Source organism: Cornus florida, unplaced genomic scaffold (assembly GCF_030987335.1).
Source record: "Cornus florida cultivar Cherokee Brave unplaced genomic scaffold, ASM3098733v1 CherokeeBrave_3.0.0_Hap2_Chr08, whole genome shotgun sequence".
NCBI classification, from domain to species: domain Eukaryota; kingdom Viridiplantae; phylum Streptophyta; class Magnoliopsida; order Cornales; family Cornaceae; genus Cornus; species Cornus florida.
In genome coordinates this window covers 53,460,605-53,476,473 of record NW_026775578.1, presented here as the reverse complement: position 1 = coordinate 53,476,473, position 15,869 = coordinate 53,460,605, and the positions used below count along the sequence as shown (strand labels likewise).

Genomic DNA, 15,869 nt, shown 5'->3' with positions numbered 1-15,869 from the left:
GTCAACTTAATAAAAAAAAATAAAAATAAAAATATTAAAAAGGTAACTTAAAATATGTTACGTATATAATCTATGTATATCCTTATTAATTAAATAAAATATATACATTAGATTATTTAGTAATACTAAAGTTACCATAATATTAAAAGGTAACTTAAAGCATGTTACGTATATAATCTATCTATATCCTCATTAAATAAATAAAATATATACATCAGATTATTTATTTATACTAAAGTTACCATAATATTAAAAAGTAATTTAAAACATGTTACGTATATAATCTATCTGTATCCTCATTAAATAAATAAAATATATACATCAGATTATTTATTTATACTAAAGTTACCATAATATTAAAAAGGTAACTTAAAACATGTTACGTATAAAATATATGTATATCCTTATTATATAAATATATAAAATATATACATCAGATTATTTACTTTCCTTTTTATATATATGTATATACATATATATTTATATATATACATATACAACTATCCATGGGTAATTATCCATACCCATCGAACCTCCTATCCAAGTAGTCCATGGGACCCAATTAGTTAGCCCATTACCACTAATCATAACCATAAAATAAAATAAAATAAAATATTTAATCATTTAATTTATAATTAATTACAATTAATCAAATACATCATTTAAGCACACAATCTAATTAAACAAATAATACAAATAACACCTAGACAAAATACAAATAACACATAGATAAGTAGCCAATTAATCAAGTAACACTTAATTCAATTAAACACATAAACAATTAGTCAAATAATCAATTAAACAATTAAAAAAAATACAATAAAAATAAATATATAAATACCGAGACTATCCTTTTAAAATTAGGGGTATTACACTGACACACATAATCCTCTTTTCCTTTCACCCTGAAACCCTCTAGCTACTCCATATAAATCTCCTCCTCCAAGTCACCATGAAGGAAGATAGTTTTCACATCCATTTGTTCAGTCTCTAAGTCTAGGCTAGCTACTAAGCCAAGAACCACACGTATGGAAGACATTTTCACAACTGGGGCGAAAATCTCATCAAAATCAATGCCTTTTCTCTGACTGAATCATTTGACAACTAGTCTAGCTTTGTACCTTGGCCGTGAAGTGTGTTCTTTTTGCTTTACCCTGTAAATCCACGTGTTCTTTAAAACTCTTTTTCCTTTAGGCAACTTCACCAGCTGAAAGGTGTGATTGTTATGTAATGACTGCATCTCATCTTGCATTGCATCAACCCATTCTGTCTTATGTTCATCTTCTATGGCTTCTGCATAACACTCAGGTTCTCCCCCATCAGTCAGTAACACATACTCATTTGTAGAATACCGAGTGGAAGGGTGTCGGTCTCTGATAGACTTCCTGAGTGGAACATCAAGTGGTGTCTCTGGTACTGGCAACTGACCAATCTCAATCTGTAAAGGAGCTTCACTGTCATCTGGACCCTGCTAGTCATCCTGAGCATCATGTTCAACATGTGCTGGAACATCTGTTGAAGAAATTGGATCCAAGTCAATCAAACCATCATCGTACTGAGGCACTGCTTTCTTTGTTTTTTCAATATCTTGTATGATTTGATCTTCCTTAAACACAACATCTTTACTTCTCACTAGTTTCTTATCAACTAGATCATATAACCTGTTTAGCGCCATAGCCTAAAAAGATGCACTATCGGGTTTTCACATCAAGCTTAGACCTCTCATCTTTGGGAATATGCACAAAAACCTTACACCTAAAGACACGCAAATGATTATAAGAAACATCATTGCCAGTCCAAACTTTGTCAGGTACATCTAACTGAAGAGAAGTACATGGTGTGATTTTAAGAACATGTACAACTGTACTCAAAGCTTCACCCCAATAGGATCTTGGTAATTGTGCCTGTGAAAGCAAGCATCTCACTCTCTCAATTAGTGTCTTTTTCATTCTCTTAGTTAAACCATTCAACTGAGGTGTCTTGGGAGGCATCTTTTGATGTCAAATACTCTGTTGTCTGCAATAGTCATCAAAAGGACCTATGTACTCTCCCTCATTATCTGTTCTGATGCACCATAGTTTATTTCCAGTCTGCCTCTCAACTAAAGCCTGAAACTGTTTAAACACATCCAACACTTGATCTTTTCTTCTCAAGGTATACACCCACAATTTCCTTGAATGATCATCTATGAAGGTCACAAAATAACGAGAGCCAACGAGTGACATCATCTTCATTGGGCCACAGACATCTGAAGGTATTGAGTCAAGTATACCTGGCTTTCTTGAAGGAGGGGAACTCTTGAAAGAAACTCTATTTTGCTTCCCTACCAAATAATGAGTACACTTTTTCAAAGATGCACTCTTAATTCTTGACAAAGATTCTTTTTAGCTAACATTGTCAAGCCTTTCTCACTCATGTGAGCAAGCCTCTTGTGCCACAACTCAACTGAGTGCTCATCCTCCATTACATTAATAATGTCTTTAGAGATTCTTACCTGCAATACGTACAAACTAGAAAACTTCTTGCCTCGAGCAACTATCATTGCACCCCTGGTGAGCTTCCACTGGCTATTACTGAAGGAGCTGCAACAACCCTCATCATCAAGTTTGCCTGCAGAAATCAAGTTCAAGCGGATGTCTGGAATATGCCTTACATCTTTAAGGACCAATCCCGTGTCATTATTCATTTCCAAGCACACATCTCCAATACCAATGATTTCGGCCAAGCCATCAATTCTCATCTTTACTGTCCCAAAGTCACCTTGTGTATAGGATGTAAAGGCATCCTCTCGAGATGTAGCATGAATAGAGGCACCACTATCAATAACCTAGCTGGTCTCATGGCATGCAATATTAATAGCATCATCACCATAAACAACGAGGAAGTCTACAGAAGTAGTGGTGGCAACTTGATCATCATCATTCTTTTTCTCATTACCTTTCCCCAGATATGATTCTGGAAAATTTGGTTTCACTTTCTGAATTTGTTCGATTTGGTGCGGTTTGCAAACCATGGCAGTCTGTGGCAATGGAGAACAAACTTAAATTTGTTCAAAATAAGTTTTCCACACAAGTTCCATTCTTGATAGTGCCTTTGAAAGATAATAATGTCACCGAACGACGCAATCTATACAGCATTACTCATAATAAGCTATATGATTTTCAATTACGGGTACCTTACAAAGAGAGGCTTTGTGGTTCCTCACATGGTTGGCTGATTGGTATAGAAAAATCCTCGAGCGTAACTCTAATGAATCCGTTCTCTGGCTCTACAATAGAGCTTCCTCCAATTGATAGTGTGGTCTCAACAAGCATAAATCTGATTTCCTTTGAAGTTACAAAAGTTATATTGTCAGCTGATCCTACTTCATCTCCTAATGACTATATTGTCGCCACCATCTATGGCATTAGTTCTACCCTGGCATTTATTCGGGCAGGAGATGAAGCTTGGACTTGCATAGAGAAAGAGAGATTTAGGTGATTTGGTGATGTCATATATTATAAAGGCCGGATTTTTGCAGTTGATAGTCATATAATCCTAATGATTAATGTTAATAGAATGGCTAGTGCTCTGCAAGTGGAGGAAAAGGAAATTTCACCGCAAATTATTGATACTGAACTCATGTATCTTGTCGAATCATCTAGTGGGGAATTACTTCTTGTACAAAGGCTTTTAGAAATTGGAGACGATTCACAACATGCAACTTTAGGGTTTAAGGTTTTTAAGATGCTCTTAGACCAATTTGAGGAGGGTTCGCATATGTTGGTTGAAGTGAAGGACTTGGGTGGAGATACCCTGTTTTTGGGAGATAATCATTCCATTTGTGTTTCAGCTTCCAAATGGCCCGGATGTGAACCTAATTCAATATACTATACAGATGATTATATTGACTATATATGCTATCCCCCATCTGGGCGCCGTGACATGGTTATCTTCGACATAGTGAATGGAAGTTTTGGGATGCATTTCTTCCTTAATCCTTCACATAACGATATGCTACCCTCAATTTGGATTGTCCCAACTGTGTTGGGAAGTTCAGTATAGACTTAATTTGTTTCAGATGTCTTTTGATCAATCTAATTTATTTAGTTTTTTTTTTTTTTTTTTTTTTGCTCATCATTTTTATGTGATGAAAAAATCTATTTTTATCTCTTGCTGTAGCAAATGTGAGATCAAGTTTGTAAGACATAATTAAACATTTTTGTTGGTTTTTCTCAAATTTTATGGTATTATAAATATTTCTGAGTTACTGTCTTTTTCCTTATAAGAAATTTATTGTCATCATGAATATTCCTTGAAATGAGGGTTGGAAATAACATTGCATCATAATTCTTGATGGTTAAAGTGTCCTTGTAATGCAATCCAGCTCTCATCTATTGTGCTGTCTGTAGTCCTTTGGCCAAGTATTAGGACCATATTTTTTATATTTGATTTGCTGGGTTGCACCAAGTAGCCTTGCTCGATTTCTGGTTACATGGTATGGCAAGTAGCCTTCGTTTGGTCATTTTGCGCATATATATATATATATATATATATATATATATATATATGCATGCATCATATGAAAATTTTCTATATAATAGTGATTTGCTTGCTACCAATAAAACAGAGGAAGAGTTAAAACAAACAATTCTTAGCAGTGATTCCAATTCAGATGTTGTTAGATTCAAAATTATATTTTCCATAAGCTTTGGAGGCTAAAACAAAATGAAAAGAAAATAAACAAAAATATTATCTAATATGAAACACTATTATGATAAAGTAGTAGAATAAGTGTAATGTGTTAATATATTCTAACGTATTGAACTTTTTTATTTTTGAAAAAAAATAATCACAAGCAAAACAGTAAATGATAGTTGTTCATTTAAAATAAAAATACTATTATGATAAAGAAGTGGAATAATTGAATCTATGATACACTCTTAGTATAAAAATTAGAAATGAATTTACGTTTTATAATACTATTATTCAATAGATGTATATAAATAAAATTTAAAATTTAAAACACATTTTTTAGGCTCGTTTAGTAAACGAGCCGAGCTTGAGCAACGCTAAGCTCGCTCGTTAGGCTCGTGAACAGGCTCGTTTAATAAAATAATTAATTTTTATTTTATTTTATTTTATACTAATATATAATTGTGTGGCCCATTTAATATAATACCAATCTAAATACCTATTCATTAGCCCATTTTCATTTAACTTAAGCCCGATTCACCTTAAGCCCAAATCTACTTAACCTATTACCCTATCATCATCATCATTATATATATATATATATATATATATATATATATATATATATATATATTATCTATCTTTATATCAGGGGTTCGTTTTTATAACAGCCGCAAAATCACTTCTTCCTCTCTATCATGCTGTTGCAACATCGCTTCCTCCTCTCTAACACGCCATCGACTGTCTCCAACAAATCTCTGTAATATCTGCTATTAAACCCTAAACAAATCTTGCAACATCACTCCTCTAATCCCATCCCTTTCAACATCAATACAGCATCATGGAGGGTTTCCAATAGATCTCTCTCTCAAAATCTCCTTTTGGGTCTCGATATCTCAATCCCATTTTAATGTAAGGAAGATCAAAAGAATGATCGGAGAGCTCTTTTAATCCATCGTCAAAACAGTACCAGATCTAAAGCTTTTTGGTTTTTTCCTTTTTTTTTTTTTTTTTTTTCATTTTGGCTTGAAGGCGAGCTCGAGCCGAGCCGAACCCAAGCTTGCCAAAATATTGGCGAGCCGAGCCTGAGCCTAGTTTGGCCAAACTCGCCTGAGCCGAGCCCAAGCCTGAGCACCCTCCTGAAACTGGCGAGCCGAGCCCGAGCAAGGTAAAGCTCGGCTCGGCTTATTTGCAACCCTACTTCCAGTTGCAAAAATATAGGAGATATATGTCGCTCAATTATTTCTCTCTTTTCTTTGAGAAAATAAAGAATTCACCATTTACGAGAAACAATATGTGATATATATTTTTGTAATTGGCACATTTCAGTAACAAAACAAGTTCTAGTTTTCGTTAACATATCAGAATCGACATCGACCGCGGAATTCAAAGGTTGTTCAGAAGATGAGAGTACTGTTAATCATCGAAAAGGAAAGAACAACACATTAGGACTTTTTTTCCCACTTAAGACAAAAATACCTATATGGTATATTTTTCAGAGTCTCCAAAAATAGAAAATCCAAGTTCAAATTGGATTCTGTCAAGTGGGAACCGGTACCTAAATTTGGGAACCGGTTCCGAAAGCTGAGATTCGAGAACTCCATTCTGTCCTCCGGAACCGGTACCAAGATTGGGGTACCAGTTCCAGAAGTCCTGACAATAACAGGTTTTCAGTTTTCTTATTCTGTTTAATTCCTTTTTGATCCAACTTTCCTTCCAAGTCCTATGCATAAAATTTTCTTTATTTTCAAAAGGAATAGGACTTTGTAAACCTCTATATAAACCATGTCATACACATAGGTTTATTTACGACTTTTGCACTATCAAGTTATTATTCTTAAAAGCCTTAGGAAGATTTTTATTTCAGAAATTCTTAAAGAATTTTTTATTTGTCTTTCTAGAACACATACACATAAACACATAGTGAGTTTAGAGTTGTGGTGTTCAAATCCTAATCGTAATCATACAGTTACATCTACATCGATCAGACAAAAACAGATCTACTTCTACATCGAATTCAGACGATTGAAGAACAGAAGTAAAAACGATCACACTTTGAAAGGGTTGGAGCATTCATGGATTGTTGTCTAATCTACCTACTACTCTTCTACAAATATTAAGCATAAGCCTAAGGTCAAGTTGCTATTGGACGGGGAGTCGCAATATAACGACCTGAATCCGAGAGTCCAAATTGCTAACAGGGTCCTTATCCGAACTCGTGGTCACCTAAAGACATTACCGTCCGTCAATATATAATATGCGTGTCATAAAAAAAATATAGTAATAACAATAATAATAAAATGAGATCATAGCTACAAAGTATGTCAAAACAGTCCACTGACCCATCGAACCCTGTGGAGAAGTATCGTCCGCAACTTCCTTTCCGTGTCCTAAAAAATGTTAATAATAAAGGGATGAGCATAAGCTCAGTAGGAAGTGTCTAAGACACACTTCTTATAACCCCGTGAATCCATACGAAGAATAAGTAAAGGCAAACAGGATCATGCCATAGGAAAACGCACATTCTCAACCACAACAACAAGTATGTAACAAATATCAATCAATCACAAGTTTACCACAATGTCATGAAGTGCAATATTATGCAAATGTCACCCCCCATTTTCTGAAATATTTTTGTTTCAACTTCCAAACCGTCAGTGTAATCCGACCCAAGGCACCTCCAAGGCGTCATGAATGGAGGGTTGACTAACTATCTACGACCACAAGGCACCTCCAAAGCATCGCATCCGGCCTAGTTAGCTCAACCATACTCACTTCTTGACTACACTAACAACACAAACCGCTAGGCGCCTCCTAGGTGTCCGGTTTTCACAAACTCCTTTGAAAAATATTTTTTCCCAAGAACAAATTTATTTATTTTAAAACATTTTTCCCCCTACTTCTTTCCCAATTAATGCATGAATGCTTCATGCATCTCAATGCCGTAATATCATACAAATCAATTCTAACAAATATTACAAGCTTATCAAGATAATTCTCATGAAAGAACAACATGTACATAAATAATCAAATTTTTTTGCCATTAAATATATGAATTTAAAACACAACCATTTAAGTATGATTCTCTATTCATTTTAATAACTATCTACTCACAAATCACTTTCACATAACAACCCACATGGATATACAAATTTAATATACAACTCTAAAGAAATTTCTTTAATGAATAATCACATTCAAGCATGTTGTACATTAATTATAGAAAAATGAATCACAAGAACCAAAGATTGAGTGAATTAGAACACTCCTATCTTGAAAAAAAAAAAAAAAAAAAGAAGAAGAAGAATTTTTCCTCACTAAATCATCAAAGCCTCAAGCCTCAAGTCCTGGCCTCCTCTGCAACTAGGTACACTCTTCAATGAAAATATTTTTATTCCTCAACAACTCTCGTTGATTGATTGAGAGAGAGAGAGAGAGAGAGAGAGAGAGAGAGAGAAAAACCTCTTGTTAATTGGAAGGTTTTCTGTTTTCTAAAATCCTTATGTACTAAAACTGAAATATTTATTAGTGAAGTTGCTTTCAAATATTTTCCAAGGAACCAAACAAAATTTTAGGACTTTCTTATTTTATTTTTGAGTTAAATTGTGAGGACCCATCTGTCAAACTTGTCTAATTGTGTACGGTTGATTGTGATTGAGTGTTCTTGCTTATAATTTGAGTTGAATACCCTATTGGGCTGAATACCCTAGGGGTTGGCTTACAGTATTTAGATGCACACACACTCAGTTTCTCAGCCATTTAATAAATTACAACAATAAAGCCAAACACTTGCTAATGACACATGTGCAATGCTACTGCACACATATCATGTTTGTGGATTGCAAATGAGTTGTGATTTGATCCTGTTGAGGTTGACCAACACATCTTTCATGCCACTTCTACCCTCTGCTAATTCTGAAGAACACTACATGCCTAATTCCAATGATGGCCAGAAAACAATTTTGTTGGTCATTCGTTAGTTCTCTCCCATTTGGTGTCCCCAACAGAGAACTGTCCACAACTTGCATTACCTTGTTCTAAGTGATGCATTCACCCATTACCTCAAACTCAGTTCTCCAACGAATATATTTTCCGTGGGCTTCTTTTTCGTAAACATTTTCAATAATATTATTTCGTATCTATAAACATTACTTTTCGTAAACATTGCTCATTCAGAACCATACTCTGTCGCACAATTAAAAAATTTCAAGAAACATAGTGACAAATTTCATATCTCACTAAAAATTACAATGTGGCCTAATATTCATGAACTTGGACTTGTTTATGAAAGATATGCTTCTTTTAAAAATAAAAAATAAAAATAAATAAATAGAGAATTAAAATCATAAAACTTCCCTATACTTTCAAAATCATGCATAAAACTTCTTTTTTTTAATTAAAAAAAAAAAAAATCCTGAACTAACAATGGGGCTGACTAGCCCGAGTATACAATAAAGTGAAATGTATATTATGTTTAAACAATACAAGAAATATGTTATACAATTTAGAAGCTTTAATCGATCCAATCAACCATTAGTGGGAAGATGAGAAGTCTAATTCACAAGAAGACATAAGTTTCACTACTGATAGAAATGTAACAATAATTTTAGAAAATGAAGATCGAAGGCAGACTATGAGAAAATTCACCTGATACAATGTAGCCGAGTATACCTAAAGTTTTCAAAATTCACCTGATACAATGTAGCCGAGTATACCTAAAGTTTTCGTTTGCGCTGCAATCTTGTCAACTAAAATTTTTGCAAGTCCAAAATCTCCCACATGAGCAACCATTTCTTCATTTAAAAGAATATTGTTGGGCTTCAAATCACAATGGACCATAGGTTCCACTAAACCGTCATGGAAATATTCCAAAGCTACTCACCGCGGAACACACAATGCCAGACTTCTGTAAAAAAAATTATATGTATAATTTGTGAAATAATTTTGAAGAAAAACAAATTCTATATCTCAGAACCAAATTGAGATATCTTGCCTATGATGAAATGAAAAATGCAATTTGAGTCCTGATCAGCCACTCCAACCAAGCAACAAAATCGATAAGATGGTTGGTGATTAACCACTGTGTCTAGTCTTGTGACTTGAAAAATCATGTTGACGAGAAGACACAGATTTTAGTTATTTTGGTTTCCTCCAATATTCCATATATATAATTTTAAACTCCTTCACACAAATTCTATATCTCAGAACTAATTCTAAATAAATAAATAAAAATGGCTCATGGAAGTGATAAACGAGATGGAGCAGGCCTAAGCGCCATTGTATATATACCAGGCGGGCTATAGATGTTCCCTTGACCACCACTTTCATTCTTGATCTCTTTCATTGAAGATATTCATCTTGAAACATCTCGAGTCCTAGGATTAGGGTTTTGTTTCAAGGAAATTAGAGAGAGCAAATGGCAAGAGGAAAGGGGATTGATAGGAAATACTTATAAAAAAAACAAAAAGTAAGAAAGGAAGGAATGGTGTTAACATTAATTTCTTATATATATATATTTAACATAGTTAAAAAGGTAACTTGTCTTGTGCCTTCTAAAACCCCCCAAACTGAAACTATATATCGCTTCAATTACACCAAAATAATAATAACAATAATTCCTAGCTTGCACAACATAGATGCTATCTGCTTATGCTTCTGCCCTCAGTCCACTTCCTCCATTTTGCTCTCCTCGTTACCATCCTCCTCCAATGCCGGCATGTCAGCGTCCTCGCCACCAACCTCTTCCTCATCGATGCTCAGACCCAATTTCAACATCCTGTGAATCCTCGCCGCGAATGTGTTTGGATCATCAAGACTGAAGCCAGAAGTCAGGAGAGCAGTCTCAAATAGTAGCAGCACAAGGTCCTTCACCGACTTGTCATTCTTGTCGGCCTCGGCTCTCTTCCTCAGCTCCTCCATGATTCCATTGTCCGGGTTGATTTCCATGGTCTTCTTGCTCGACATGTATGAGCCCATGCTGCTGTCCCTCAGAGCCTGTGCCTTCATGATCCTTTCCATGTTTGCAGTCCACCCATACTCTCCTGTAACCAAACAGCACGGAGAATCCACAATCCTATCAGATACAACCACTTTCTCAACTCTGTCTCCCAAAATTTCCTTCATGGTCTTGCAAAGGTTCTCAAATGACTTCTTCTTTTCCTCTTTCTTCTTCTTCTCTTCCTCACTCTCATCGTCAAGCTTCAAACCCTCCTTTGTGGCGGAAACCAATTTCTTCCCATCATATTCCTTCAGCTGCCCAACAGCGTACTCATCAATGGCATCAACCATGAAAAGAACCTCGTAGCCTTTCTTCTTTAGACGTTCCAAGAACGGAGAGTTCTCAACAGCCTTCTTGCTCTCACCGGTGATGTAGTAGATGTCCTTCTGACCTTCCTTCATCCTGGTGACATAGTCCTTCAAGCTAGTCAACTCCTCACCACTCTTGGTGGAGTGGTATCGGAGCAGGTCAGCCAATTTTGCCCTGTTTTGGCTATCCTCGTGAATACCCAACTTCAAATTCTTCGAGAAAGCTTCATAAAACTTGGTGTAATCCTCCTTGTTCTCCGCAATCTCATTGAACATCTCAATGCATTTCTTCACAAGGTTCTTCCTGATCACCTTGAGAATCTTGTTCTGTTGCAGCATCTCACGAGAAATGTTGAGTGGCAAGTCATCAGAATCCACAACACCCTTGACAAATCCAAGGTACTCCGGGATGAGCTCCTCGCAGTTGTCCATGATGAACACCCTTCGGACGTAGAGCTTGATGTTGTTCATCTTCTTTCGGGTATCGAAAAGATCAAATGGGGCTCGCTTGGGTACAAAAAGGATAGCCTTGAATTCGAGCTGTCCTTCGACAGAGAAGTGCTTGACGGCAAGGTGATCCTCCCAATCATTGGTCAAGCTCTTGTAGAACGAGGCATATTCTTCCTTGGTGATCTCCTCCGGCTTTCGCAACCAAATGGGTTTCTGCTTGTTAATGAGCTGCCACTCATGACTTACCTCCTTGATCTTCTTCTTCTTCTTGGTGTCCTTGTCTTTCTCCTCATCAACCTCCTCAACATCACCCTCCTCTTCCTTCTTTGGTTCATCGTCTTCGTCGTCGCTGATCTCTTTCTCAGTGGTTTTCTCAGTCCAAAGATAGATAGGATAGCTGATGAATTCAGAGTGCTTTTTCACAAGGTCCTTAATCCTCCTCTCCTCCATGTACTCCAACTACAAGAAATCAACAACATAAAGTAAGTACCAAGCAACCGAATTTGAGGATTCAAACAATTCCAGACAACTTATCTGTTTGGTTGCAAAGAAAAACCAGAGGGATTCAAACTTCCCATGGTTGAGAGACAAATATAACAATTTGGAGTTTCAAAAACCAACATTACATTCATGACACTACACAGGTTCAATTCAACAGTAACAAAGCAACATAACATTGAATTGGAATTTTTACCTGGTCTTCCTTGAGGAAGAGTGTGATTTTGGTCCCTCTGCCTAGTTGCTCGCCATTGACGTCCCTAGTGACAGTGAAGGACCCACCAGCTTGAGATTCCCAGATGTACTGTTCATCATCGTTGTGCTTTGTTGTCACAATGACCCTCTCCGCAACAAGGTAAGCAGAGTAGAACCCAACACCGAATTGACCAATCATGCTAACATCTGCTCCAGCCTGCAACGCCTCCATGAATTCTTTGGTCCCCGATCTCGCAATTGTCCCCAAATTGTTCACCAAATCTAATAAAAACAACACGTTCACAAACAATTTTCAATTATTGACCATCCAAAAAAACAACAACAAAATACAACTACAATAATCCTAAATTTGCCCTAGAATGCTACTACATTCTCCAATAGTTTCATCTTTTTCTGATGAAAATTTTCCTGGGAAACAATCATGAAATTTTAGCTTAAAATTGTGGAATCAAACAAATTATAGTACCTGCTTTGGTCATTCCGATACCACTGTCGATGATAGAGAGGGTCTTGTTGACCTTGTCGGGGACGATCCTGATGAAGAGCTCCGGCTGAGCATCGAGTTTGCTCTTGTCCGTCAGACTCTCGAATCTGATCTTATCCAAAGCCTACATACACCACAATTGATCAATTCAACACCAAATCACGCACATACACCCATATACACATATATACACATACACATATATGACAAAGAGAATATGTAGGAACCAAATCACACACATAAACCCACACACACATATACAAAGAGAATATGTAGGAATAAATATGTAGGAATATGTAGGACGTACATCAGAAGAGTTACTGATGAGTTCCCGCAGGAAAATCTCCTTGTTACTGTAGAAGGTGTTTATGATAAGGCTGAGAAGCTGGTTGATCTCTGCCTGGAAGGCAAACGTCTCAGCATCGGCCATCTGAACATCCGCCATTAGATTCTTCAACCAACAGAGCAATCAGAGCAATGCAGAAAGAAAGCTTGAAAGAATGTTAGAGAGAGAAAGTTGTGCAGAACGAATGCTAATAGGGATTTACGGAGATTCAAAACAGAGCTCGCTTACGAATTGAAAGCTACTTGCTGATGGGGGTATTTATAGAAATAGAGGGTCCCGAAATAGGAAGGATAATGGGGTTCTGGAGTCTTCTACTCTTCTCTCGATTACTCGTTTTATTAAAATTATCTAGGATTTTTTTGATTGAGCCAAGGCAAAGGAAAGGAGCTTTACGGCGACGTTTTTGTGTTTGTTCCGTTATTGGTTTTATTTTTGCCTAGGAAAGAAAGTGGATCGCGAACGTTCTTCCACATATTGAAGTCTGGAATGTTCTTGACGCAGGCCGTTTGAGTCACGCTTGCACGTGCAAGTAGTGTGAGTCTCCAACGGGTGATGCAAATGGCCCACCCGGTTGCATGGACCCAAAGTTCGAGTTATAATTGGGCCGCAATTTTTGATCCAACAAGCTAACACGGTTTCAATTCAGGGTAACAATTCTTATTGGTCGTGCAAATATAATGGTATTATATTAAATAGGTAAACCCAAATTCAACTCATTTAATAATTATATCAAGAATTCTCAATACTAACTCAACCTATTTATTAAATTGGTAAACATGTTAACTCATTTAATAATCTATTTATTAAAATGAGATATTTAATATTTAATCAAATATTAAATAATAGAAAAAATGGTCATAATTAATCCAAATATTCAAAATAAAAAAGAAAAATCATAAGGCATATACAACTTTTATGTTGAAATGACTTAATTATCCATAGTAATTAAGTTTAAACAAATAACATATCACATAGGTCATATTTACGATTATAATATGTTGAGTTAAATGGATCATAAATGGGTTACAAGGGTTGAACCCCCAATCATAACCCCGACATGGTTAAGTAAAAGGGTTAATCGTGTCGACCCTTTTATGGCCCAAACTTAGGGATGGCAATTTCCTCCAACCCGTTGGATTTTCCCCCCGCTCCGTTCCTAATGGGGCGGATTTAGTAGCTTCATAAATGGGTTAGAGGCGGATATGGTAAAAGAATTGAAAATCTGAAGCGGGTTTGGGACAAGGGCGGATTTAGTGATGCCCCAACCCCACCCCCGCCCCGACCCAGATTATATATATATATATATATATATATATATATATATATATATATATAAGTGAAGTGCCCATTAATATATTTTGACTAAATATTCGCTAGAATCACTACTTACTAAAATTGCATAGTTATGTACGTGATTCAATCTTCAAGAATTAATCAAGCATTCATCTTAGTTTTCTATCCCAAGTTCAGGAATTAATTCAACGATTTCAACTTTACCGCAATTAAATGGAATATGCGGGACGGAGTCAGTATTTTGTCTACCGGAGTAGGGACGGAGATGGTATACCAATTATAAACCCGTTCTGGAGTTAGAGTGGAGTTGATATGACGGATTTTTAACGAGGCGGAGTAGGGTTTAACCAACTCCACCCCAACTCCGCCCCGTTGCCATCTTACCCAAACTCGTTTATGTCAAACTCAAACCTCTCTTTTAACTCATGTCGTGTCGTAATTTGCCACCCCTAGTTCTAACACAATATAAATATAACGATAATTGTGTCGATACAAATTGATACAATAATTATGTGTAGGGTGTTTGTATTTGATTTACTAACTTATTTATTATAATTAAATTAAACTATTTAATTAAATATATTAGATAAATGTGTTGTATTTGTTGTTTATGCTCCTGGGTGCTTTTGGTTTTGGAGTGCAAATCATATTATATTTTATTATTACAAATAAAAATTATTTTTTTATTATTTCTAGTAATATTTAAAATTTGTTAATTTAAATTTATAGTATGGAGTAATATATTAATATAAATTGTAGATATATGAAATTATATACAGGTTTAATTTCAAATAATGTTTGACATAAAATAATTTCTGTTAAGTAATTTTTTATATCATTTGATAAATTATGCATACTTAATATTAAATTATACGAAAGTATGAAGTCCAATATATAAAGATTAAAATTGTATTTTGGGGAATAATATTTGGTCATTTTACGATAAGAAAGGGTTGTATTGACATTTTAAAATTTTAAATTAATAATTGACTTCTAAACTAATGTGCTTGCTAATTTATGAACAGTTCCCTCTACTTTCCAAAAAAAAATAAAATAATAATAATAATAATAATGTCCTTATTGCAAAAGGAGTCGACTTTCCTCCTTGCAAAAGGAGGGAGAAGCAAAAAAATAATAATAATAAAATAAAAAATAAAAAAATAAAATTCCATATTGCACAAGGAGTTGACTTTCCTCATTGGGAAAGGAGTGAGAAGCAAAAAAAAATTTCCATGCAAAAGGATCGACTATAGGTCATTGCTTTTTGTTTGCGTTAACTTCAGGTGAGTTCTTTTTATTATTCATATTCATATTCATATAGACTGAATTTACGATCATTCTATCCTACATGTATTCGGATGATTAAATAAATTTATATATCTAAATATATTAATATATCTGTTTTTTATTTATATAAATATAAATATATAATAGCGGGTATTAAAGTTGCTATAAAAATATGGGTTGTGACTTGGGGTTTTGGGGTGCAAATAGATTTTATTACTGAAAATTATTATTTTTGAGTAGTTTTTCAAATTTGTTAGTAGCAGGTTTGTTACATTGTGTTTTCTTTTGTTTGTTTGTGAATCAGTTAGTTTAAAA

General features: G+C 35.2%; 2 protein-coding genes across 2 annotated transcripts; one reads left to right on the top strand and one right to left on the bottom strand.

The window, feature by feature from the left end:
- The first annotated feature begins 2,949 nt into the window (after positions 1 to 2,949).
- LOC132270267 (uncharacterized) lies at positions 2,950 to 4,044 on the top strand. Its single transcript, XM_059771455.1, has 2 exons — positions 2,950 to 3,476; positions 3,558 to 4,044. Exons 1-2 carry the CDS (start codon positions 2,950 to 2,952, stop codon positions 4,042 to 4,044), a joined length of 1,014 nt encoding a protein of 337 aa, XP_059627438.1.
- A 6,113-nt stretch (positions 4,045 to 10,157) lies between these two features.
- Positions 10,158 to 13,241, bottom strand: LOC132271744 (heat shock protein 83-like). Its single transcript, XM_059773214.1, has 4 exons — positions 12,936 to 13,241; positions 12,611 to 12,752; positions 12,125 to 12,405; positions 10,158 to 11,889 (listed from the first exon to the last, which is right to left on the bottom strand). The coding sequence occupies exons 1-4, from the start codon at positions 13,071 to 13,073 to the stop codon at positions 10,336 to 10,338; spliced, it is 2,115 nt and encodes a 704-aa protein (XP_059629197.1). The 5' UTR covers positions 13,074 to 13,241; the 3' UTR covers positions 10,158 to 10,335.
- Between the last annotated feature and the right edge of the window lie 2,628 nt (positions 13,242 to 15,869).

Coding starts and splice junctions, on each gene's coding strand:
- LOC132270267 (XM_059771455.1), top strand. CDS start 2,950: ATGATTCTGGAAAATTTGGTTTCACTTTCTGAATTTGTTCGATTTGGT. Junction 3,477..3,557: donor ATAGAGAAAGAGAGATTTAG/GTGATTTGGTGA, acceptor TAATGTTAATAG/AATGGCTAGTGCTCTGCAAG.
- LOC132271744 (XM_059773214.1), bottom strand. CDS start 13,073: ATGGCGGATGTTCAGATGGCCGATGCTGAGACGTTTGCCTTCCAGGCA. Junction 12,753..12,935: donor TCATCAGTAACTCTTCTGAT/GTACGTCCTACA, acceptor TGGTGTATGTAG/GCTTTGGATAAGATCAGATT. Junction 12,406..12,610: donor TATCGGAATGACCAAAGCAG/GTACTATAATTT, acceptor TGTTTTTATTAG/ATTTGGTGAACAATTTGGGG.